This window comes from Bidens hawaiensis, unplaced genomic scaffold (assembly GCF_021521415.1).
Source record: "Bidens hawaiensis isolate Kalapana, Puna unplaced genomic scaffold, B.hawaiensis_p1.1 tig00419374_1, whole genome shotgun sequence".
Classification (NCBI taxonomy): Eukaryota; Viridiplantae; Streptophyta; class Magnoliopsida; order Asterales; family Asteraceae; genus Bidens; species Bidens hawaiensis.
This window is the reverse complement of record NW_027504839.1, coordinates 793364-803763: the sequence shown is the minus strand read 5'-3', so window position 1 is coordinate 803763 and position 10400 is coordinate 793364. Positions and strand designations below refer to the sequence as shown.

The 10400-nt window shown below is 38.2% G+C and overlaps 1 protein-coding gene across 1 annotated transcript; it reads right to left on the bottom strand.

Annotated features, from left to right (window-relative positions):
• Window positions 1-1877: 1877 nt before the first annotated feature.
• LOC143608456 (uncharacterized) lies at window positions 1878-5541 on the bottom strand. The gene is made up of 3 exons (XM_077083492.1): window positions 4667-5541; window positions 2746-4528; window positions 1878-2514 (listed from the first exon to the last, which is right to left on the bottom strand). Exons 1-3 carry the CDS (start codon window positions 5453-5455, stop codon window positions 2072-2074), a joined length of 3015 nt encoding a protein of 1004 aa, XP_076939607.1. The 5' UTR covers window positions 5456-5541; the 3' UTR covers window positions 1878-2071.
• Between the last annotated feature and the right edge of the window lie 4859 nt (window positions 5542-10400).

Here is a 10400-nt window from a genome sequence, read left to right as displayed (position 1 = left end):
TAACATTGTTTAATTTTTTATTTACTTTAAAAAAACCATCACACTACACAATCACCCCCCCCCCCCCCCCCACACTAAATTCCATCACTAGTGATGGATTTGGTTGGGGTAAGATGACACCATGCCATTGGCTGATCAAAGTGATGGAAATACCATCACAATAAGCCACCCTCACCCCTCCTTACAAATTGTGCCAGCTAGTCTGCTAATTCAGTGTCAATTTAGGTCTATCTCTCTTCCTTCTCTTCACCATGAGCTTGAAATGAATTGAACTTGGAACTATATTTTTAACAATAGCTATATTCGTGAACTGAACATGTATTATCTCATCGCAAGTTCCGTGTTTCGTGAACTGAACATGTATTATTGTTATAACAATAATTTGTTATAACAACTTAAATTTTTGTTTTATTTATTTGTTTTAGAATTAACTGTTAAAACAAGTGTTTTAATTTTGTCAATGAGCTAGTGGTGAAGTGGTAAGAGATACTTGGTGTTCCATGTAATCCATGTTCAATTCCTGCCCCCGAACATGGGAGGCTAGGCGGGTATGTGGTTTTTCAATAGCTATATTCGTGAACTGAACATGTATTATCTCATCGCAGGGTTGTACCTTTGGTCAAAGTGTTCACCGGTGAACTATATTCGTGAACTGAACATGTATTATCTCATCGAAAGTTCCGTGTTTCGTGAACTGAACATGTATTATTGTTATAACAACTTTAATTTTTGTTTTATTTATTTGTTTCAGAATTAACTGTTAAAACAAGTGTTTTAATTTTGTCAATGAGCTAGTGGTGAAGTGGTAAGAGATACTTGGTGTTCCATGTAATCCATGTTCAATTCCTGCCCCCGAACATGGGAGGCTAGGCGGGTATATGGTTTTTCAATAGCTATATTCGTGAACTGAACATGTATTATCTCATCGCAGGGTTGTACCTTTGGTCAAAGTGTTCACCGGAGAACTATATTCGTGAACTGAACATGTATTATCTCATCGCAAGTTCCATGTTTCGTGAACTGAACATGTATTATTGTTATAACAATAATTTGTTATAACAACTTAAATTTTTGTTTTATTTATTTGTTTTAGAATTAACTGTTAAAACAAGTGTTTTAATTTTGTCAATGAGCTAGTGGTGAAGTTGTAAGAGATACTTGGTGTTCCATGTAATCCATGTTCAATTCCTGCCCCCGAACATGGGAGGCTAGGCGGGTATGTGGTTTTTCAATAGCTATATTCGTGAACTGAACATGTATTATCTCATCGCAGGGTTGTTCACCGGTGAACTGTATTTAAGTTCAATTCATTTCAAGTTCCGTTTCTATTAAATGAGCTCGAAACTATGCTTAATCTCAACTTTAAATTGTTTAAAGTTGACCAATTTGAATTTTAATATCCAGTCTCGAGTTACTCTGGAAGTGTTCGCTTACCATTAAGAGTCAAAGAAGGTCAACCAATACCAACCATCCAACTAAACAATTTTTGGATGCATTCATTGAAGGCGACCTTAGTAAAACGCGGACAATTTTCTTTCTCCGGTGAACACTTTGACCAAAGGTACAACCCTGCGATGAGATAATACATGTTCAGTTCACGAATATAACTATTGAAAAACCACATACCCGCCTAGCCTCCCATGTTCGGGGGCAGAAATTGAACATGGATTACATGGAACACCAAGTATCTCTTACCACTTCACCATTAGCTCATTGACAAAATTAAAACACTTGTTTTAACAGTTAATTCTAAAACAAATAAATATAACAAAAATTAAAGTTGTTATAACAAATTAAATAAAATTAAAAACACCATATGTACAAGAACAGAGTTGTTCTACCATGCCATTTGCATGTTCCATAATTCCATAGAAAGAAAACCATAAACAGAACAGTTACCATAGCCTTAAATCTCCCAACAAACCAAGCTTACCATTCACATATTACATACCAAAACAACCTTAATAGTTAAAGACACTTCAACCTTAAAAAACTAAAAAAGAACCTTAAAAACATAACCCCAAATAACCAATTCATCCAAGTTTCAAAACAACCACTCTTGCTATTACTTTCAGATGCTTAAAAGATCATGTGCATTGTTTTGCTCTTGCTCATCTTTCCCACCACTCACAGGAGATTCCATGGAGTGCGACTGTGGAGGAATCTCAACACTGGCAGCACCAGCGGCTGCAGAACTTGGCGTCTTTGGAAGCTCGGTTAACATCTGAACAACCTCTCTCATAGTCGGACGCTCAACCGCCTGTTCTTCAACACATAACATCCCGACATAGAACAAGTGCATCACTTCATGAATGGGGACTGTTGACAACCTAGGATCTAGGATATGAACAACACCTTCCTTGAGTCCATCTGTCATCTTTCTAACCCATTGCACGATGTCCACCCCGTCCCCAAATTCTCCAACTGGCTTCCTCCCCGTTACTAGCTCCAGCAATACCACTCCAAAACTATAAACATCACTCTTTTCATCCACCTTTAGTGTATAAGCATATTCTGCAATGGCATTCAGAAGTTTCAAATGTTAAGACACTTAATTAAACCAATAATAAGATAAATGCAAGAATAATAATCGTAATCAAATGCATACTAGATTAGAAATGTAAGAATGATAATTGTATCGGAATGTATATCAGATTGGGTTTATTAAGGTTTCCTAGTAACGTCTATAAATTGTAAGGCAATTCAGTTTCAGTCTTTCATAATCTACAATTCATTCATTCATACCTGGAGCTATGTAGCCATAAGAGCCAGCAATGGCAGACATGCATTCGGAAGCACCGGAATCCTGCAAAAACTTAGCAAGTCCGAAATCTGCAACGTGAGCTTCAAAGTCAAAGTCCAAAAGTATGTTGTTTGATTTAACATCGCGGTGCAGAATCAAAGGTGAGCAATCATGGTGCAAGTAACAAAGCCCCTTCGCGGCTTCAACCGCGATCTTATAACGCGTATCCCAATGCAAATGCCCTCCTTTCTTCCCATGAAGCATTTCACCTAAACTTCCATTAGGCATATACTCATAAACCAACAAATTAGTCTCATGGTTTGAACAAAACCCTAACAATCTCACAATATGCCTATGTCTAATCCGTCCCAACGTTTGAATCTCGGCATTGAACCCGTGGTCATGATTCGAGCCACGGCTCATAGCTGGGAGCCGTTTAACCGCCACAGTCTCATTATTTGGCATCACACCTTTGTACACTATTCCGGCCCCGCCCTTTCCGATAATATTATCTTCTTTTAAACTATCTAGCACGTCGTCGCACGTGAAGTCCAACCGCTGGAACGCAGTTAGCTTCCACGCACGCGCTTTGTTTGCGTTCTTTATCGACCGTGCTTTAATTATCGCTGCGACGGCAAACGCGATTGAGCATAACAGGAGGCCAATAACAAGGAGGAGCTTCACGGAAGCCGAGAGTCCTTTCGAATGTGGTTGGTGGGTCCCGTTTGCGACTCCGTCTTTACACGGTCCTAAGTAAGGTCCGCAAAGACCAGAGTTGCCCAAAAAGGATGTGTAGTTAAAGTAACTGAACTGCCCGGTGCCCGGGACTAGACCCGAAAGGTTGTTGTAAGAGAAGTCAACCGATGTTAAGCTTTGCATTGACGCTATCGATGCCGGAATGTTGCCTACCAAATCGTTACGCGAAAGATTCAAGTAGTTCAAGATGTGCATGTCGGTTATAGCGGTAGGGATCTCGCCCGAGAGCTGGTTCCGGCTGAGATCCATGTATGTCAGAAGCTTACACTGGCTGATCTCCGGCGTGATCTTGCCAGATAAGTTGTTGTGACTGAAATCGATTTTAGACAGCTGCTGAAGCTTTCCGATTTCGCCAGGAATGCTGCCCGAGAACATGTTTCCATCGAGTAAAAGCTTCTGCACGCCCGAAAACTTGCTTATGGTAGCAGGCAACGGACCGGTTAACCGGTTGTTAGACAAACTGAGCTGACCAAGATTGACCGAAACCGAATCGGTCACGGGGAGCTCGCCTGAGAGGAAGTTGTTTTGCAGCTCGACCTGTGAGAGATGCGGTAAACTGAAAAGCCCCTTGGGAATCGAACCATTGAGGAAGTTCTCGCCCATTCGCATCCGATTCAGCGACTTACATTCGCCAAGAGACTCAGGTATCGGACCGAATAAGAAGTTGCCTAAAGTGATAATGGTTTGGAGCTTATTACCATTGCAGAGATTAGGCGGAAGCGAGCCGGTGAGTTTGTTGGAAGACAGATCCAGAAAGTGCAGGTTTCCGTTTTGGCCGAGAGTTTGTGGAATGCTGCCTGTGAAGTTGTTTTCCCACAGCTGCAACACCTCTAGCTTCGGTAACTCACCGATGAAATCCGGTATCGACCCGTGAAGCTTGTTACGGAACAGGTTCAGTAAAGTGAGGTTCTTGAGGTTCCTGAACGAGTCTGGTATCTCGCCTGTGAAGATGTTGTTAGACAGGTCCATTGATAGCAGACTCTTTAAGCCTACGAGCTCATTAGTTAGAGATCCAGTGAGCGAGTTAACCTGAATTAGAATACAAGACACAATGCAACTAATCATTATTATTTATTAAATTAAATGTTACAGGTAATATTATTAATTACGTAACTGAATAATAAAATAAAATATATAATAACGATTAAATACACCGTATCTAACTACCTGAAGGAACAAGGTGTCAAGGTTTTGAAGTTTTCCGATTTCAGGCGGGACTTTACCGGTGAGGCCGCAGTTGGCGGCATCGATTCGGCGGAGGTTAGATAAGTTACCGATTTCCGGCGGAATACCGCTTGTGTAAGTGTTGTAATACCCGAGGTAGATTTGTTGAAGGCTGGTTATGTTTCCGAGTTCCGGCGGGATAGCCCCGGTGAGCTCGTTGCCGGAGACAGCTAAGTATTCCAGGGCCGGAAGGCGGCCGTACTCCGGCGGAATAACTCCGGAGAAATAGTTCCCGCCGAGGTGCAAATGCCGGAGCCCGGTCATTTCGGAGACGGCGGCGGGAAGGTCTCCGGTCATGTTGTTGTTATACAGGTCCAGGACTTGAAGATTCTTGAGGCTAGCAAGCTCCGGCGGAAAGGTTTCGTTGAAAATATTATTGGACAGATTCAAAACCCTTAGACCGGAAATGTACGAGATCTCCGGCGGAATCGGACCGGCTATGTTGTTGGCAGCGATGGTGAGATTAAGGAGGTTGCGGAGGTGACCGACGTCGGAAGAGAGAGTTCCGGTGAGGTTCCGGGCGGAGATGTCGAGAGCGACGACATGACGGCGTGCATCGCAGGTGACTCCTGCCCAGGAGCAGTGTGTGGTGGTAATGTCCCAGGAAGAGAGAGAAGACTGTGGGTCGTCGGAGATTTTGGATTTGATGGACAGAAGTGCTTTATATTCCGGCAAGTGGCCGGATTTGGCGGTCATGAGTTGTAAGAGCAAGATGAGATAAAGGAACTTCATTTCCGGCGCTTTCTCTCTCACGAAGAAGAAGAAGAAAAAGGGGGTGGGTGGAGTAGAAAGAGAGTGTCTTTGTGTGTGTGTGTGGATGTGTGAAAGATGTTTGGTGTGATATGGATGAAGAAAGGGTTTTTATTACGGTATATTGTTTGTTAGTGTAAATTTAAATAATAACCTTTTTATTATTATTATTATTATTATTATTATTATTGTGTTTCTTTAAATATTAATACAAAGATAATACAAGTTCACGCAGATTCTTGTAAAACTTTAGGAAATTTATCTTTATGCCAGGCGACAAAAACATGACTACATGTTACAGCAGTTACGGAAACTAAATATTTGGTAATTAATTAATTAATTGGCTGTTTTATAAAAGTATAAATATATGTTAAACAATAACTAATTTTTGATGAGAAAAACCACTTTGAAATGTTTATATTTTAAACTAGAAAAACAGTATAAAATTTTGACCCAACGATTTTAGAAAAAATTCACAATATAGCCCTTTAATGATGGGAGGTTCCAAATTTATTCTTTCAAAATCGTTTTTTCTTATTTGTCTCTTTTTTAACGCATTACCGACGATATGTTAGGTAGTCACGCAATGAGTTAGATAACACATGGTCCACGATGTGTTATGCCTCAAAACACATAATCAAATATGTGTTAGAAATCCAAACACATTGTCAAAAATGTATTAGCTTCTTCTTTAATTTTTTATATTTTAACATCATAACTAAATTTACTTATATTTTGTTTAGGTGTGACAGTGTAGTAGAAGGGGTCGTCGTCTGGTGCAGCAGTGGCATGTCGCCGAGAATTCAAAGTCACCGGAGGTTCTGCCGTTTGGTGTCCACTCCATAGCCCCCCCCCCCCACCACTAAACCACCACCTCCGTAAAACCCTAGATCGGGTGTCGGAATCGAGTGTCTGGAAAGCGAAGGGCAACGAGACCAGGATTCGGAATCAGCAAGTGTTGTGGTCATTATACTCGCGTGAAAACCTGAAATTATGGTGGTTAGTTTGGTGTTGGTGGCAGACGAAAAGAGAGAGAAAAATGGTTGTAATCTTCCCCTCTCACCGAAGATTTGTGGGTGTGGCTGGCAAGATTGGGTTGTATAGCTGGGGACTAGACTATGTTGATGGTGACCGACGATTCGTGGCAATAACGATGAAGATGATGTTTAAAGATGGTTGTTTTTTCCATATGCTTTATGTTTAAAAAATAAAAATTAATAATAAATTAGTTTAGAGTAAATACGTGACAAAAGATTTAGTAATCTACTATAAAATAGGTATATATATTTGATTTTAAAAATGATAAATAAACATGTACAATTAAAAAAAACGGTTTGCCACATCACACGCCACGTCATCATTAACTAATAGAGTTAACAATTTGTTAGGTTGGGATCGTTATTGGTAAAAAAACTGAAAGATGGGATTCCACTAGTCAGATTGATAGTTGGGATTGATATTAGGCAACGCTCAATAGTTTGGATTATTAAAATACAATTTTCCTTAAAATTTTAGTTTATTTTAGCAATATGCAAATGTTAAAACCAAATAGTATTCTTCTTACAGACTGCAAAGATTTGGTCTACCTCTTCTACTATAGATGACTGCAGATGTGGTCAGCAGACTACAGACATTTTACCCTCTAAAAAAACAAAAAAAATACCTTAATCTGGTGGTAGAACTTGAAAATAATTGTAAAAGGTTGAAAGGATTGTTTAGAGACGTTAAAACTTGTTTAGAATAATGATTAAAAAGTAACAAGTTTCAATATATGTTTTGGTTATTTAAAATCAACTTTTGCATTTATAAGCACTTTTAAAGACCGTTGGTGCATTTTCTATTTGTTATTATATGTATAAAGACACACGGGAAGATCAACTGAAAAAGATAAAGACTAAAGCTTAAGAAACTCTAACAATTATTATTGGAGAATTTGTTAGTTCACTAAATGTGGTAAGTGATGATAGTTGAACTAACGGTTCATTTAGTCTTTATAATAGATCATGTGTGCTGTTTAGAGGGTCCATATACATCTATATGTCTAAGATGATGCTCATATGCTTAATATTAAACAAATGAGTGTCCATTTGCTTACTACCAAGCAAATGAGCAGCATATGAAGTGCATGAGCATGACCAATCTATAAATAATTTTCCTTCTTAGGCGTATGAAATAGATCCCTCAATTCCATATCTGACTTGTGATCTATTGTCAAGAAACTCTGTTGAAATTTATAAACGAGCTTCAACAAATTATTGTTTACATCTCATACGATAATCATCCGTATACACGATTGGATTCTACTTTTCACCGTAAACATGCGGAAAGGTGTTTACGGTGCTAATCGGTAAGCGAAAACACATGAAATATGTACATATAAACTCATTGTAGCTCAATTATCATTTCGACAGTGTTTCATTAGAATTGGTTATAAGTCGAATATCAAAATGAGGGATATATATCATAAGCTTAAGGAGGAAAGCTATTTATAGCCTAGTCAGGCCCATACGCTTCAATTGCTGCTCATTTGCTTTGCTTGGTAGTTAGCAAATGGGCACTTGTTTGCTTACTATTAAGCATATGAGCGTTACTTAAGGATATAGATGCATGTGTGTAAGACCCTAACCCGTTTATAACATTTTTTAGGCGTAAACATACGCTCATTAGGACTTAAAAACTAGGTCTAATTAAACCTTTTGCGGGTGACGTGATAACATGACACAACTTACATAATTAGTAATAAAAATTTTACGAATTTTATATTTATATGATACGAAGACTATATTAGACTTCGTTTTCTAAAATGAATTATTTTAGCGGAAACTTGTCTGGTTCGGTTGTGTTCAGTTCTTCGACAGCTTGACCATCAATCCATGTACTTCAGTTAAGTTATAACCTGTCATGGAAATTCATCATAACAATTAGTGATACATACTTTACATCTATTTGTAATAAACACAAGTATACTTAACCTATTCATTAATACTTTCACTATCATTGTCTTAATACAATTTTTCGTTATAAACATTAAGAGAGTCTAAGTGTTCTCACTTAGTATATCCCCCTTTTTGTCCTTTTATATTTGTCATTTTAGTATTTACAACAAAAAATTAGGATTTGTACGTTCATGCACAAAACCCTAGCCTCTACGACCCCATGAGTCGTTTATACAACAGTTTACTTATCTCGATTAATTGTACGAGTTAAACGGTTTTAAAGTTACATATTAAACCCAACGAGCACGAAATCAGTATTTGTACACTGGCACCAACAACCCAGTTACACCCATTTCCCGTTTCCCTGTTATCTCGTTACCCTTTTTCCACTACAACCATATTGTAGCCGGTAACTTCATGGTTCGTAAATCTAATCTTCACGACCCCGTTATTCATTTTTTTGAAGCCAGTGTTTAAACTAACCTTGTCGTTTGACTCTTTATGCCTCGAAGGACCCGTTAATATCAAATGCACCCATACCATTGCCCAGAGGGCGTTATGGTCATTTTTTAAACATTTTACTGACATCATGATTTAATTCACGTACCTAGCAGGGTCAAATTTGTGACCCGTTACCAATACATTGTAACTCCTTTTAGAGAACTCCATAATGCATTCTATTACCATCATGCTTACCTGTAGGACAATTCTCAACAGGACAAGCATTATATATCAACTTCAAATGGTGATAGTTTCACCATTTGACATCTATGACCCGTTCACGCATACACCCATTCCGGGTCACTCTTCTTTTTATATCTTAGTCTTACAACGGGTTATTACCAAAATAGTGATTTAACACCAATTTACCCATAGTACCCCTTTATGACCTTTGTCTATAAACCACAGCCGGTAACCATTAAAATCCTTATCTCATATACTAGGATTATTAGTTTTCAATTCTCTTTTGACCCGTTTGGGCCAATTTGAACCAAGTCTCTAACATTAAAGATTACAACCCAACCCCGGGTTGTACCTTAATACCACCAAACTACCATTCTTGAGTTTTCTCAACATTTCATTCTTTTGTTAGTCAGTTAAGCAATATTAAAATTTGACAAGAAACTTTAGCTTATAATTTGAAGTGAACAATGTCACTTACCTTGCTTTGCTAACTAGAACTCCTATGCACTCCATTAGCTTGTTTGACTCGTTTCATCCAAGCCTCCACCTAGCTTGACAAGATCAAACTTTGTCCAATTTCCACAAAATTGTCGGGTTAATCATTACATAACATGACCACAAAATAATATGGACTCATACATAACAATTATCAAAACACTAGTTTTTTGGTCAGCTTCACTTTTAAAAGACAAACTACTCATAAGTATGTATATTCTCAAATCACTACATACAATGGTGTAAATATTCATACAAACCATTTGCAAGTCCTTTAGACACTTAAAGTATGTCACATGAAGTTTTATTAGTTCTCTACAATCAATGTATCATGCCTAATTCAAGTATATGCAATCTTATGTGTTTTTCTCGATTACTAATATCTTTATTAATGTGCAGCGATTTCCTATATCGCTGCTGTAATCAGCAATTTTGACCCATGTAACATCCGAACTGGTTCAACATGTTCAAAGATGGATCGTAGGGGACTCAAATACCTTTTCGAGCATATAAATCACACCATTTAACTATTTTTCTATGATTTTATATGATTTTTACAAAATCAGGACGGAAGCATAAATATTTCCGGTCAGCATGTTTTATATCCTGACTAGTCACTTTGGTCTACTATTTTGGACAACTTCCGATCCTATTTAGGCTTTCCTGATCGAGTATGAATTGAAATAGACACATAGACCTTTACAACGATATAAGGCCCGTCCTCTAACTCTTAACGACGAGTGAGTTACGCGCTCTGCAAATTAACTATTTAAATATGTCAAAAGTGACAGATTTCATACCAAGTGTGTGTT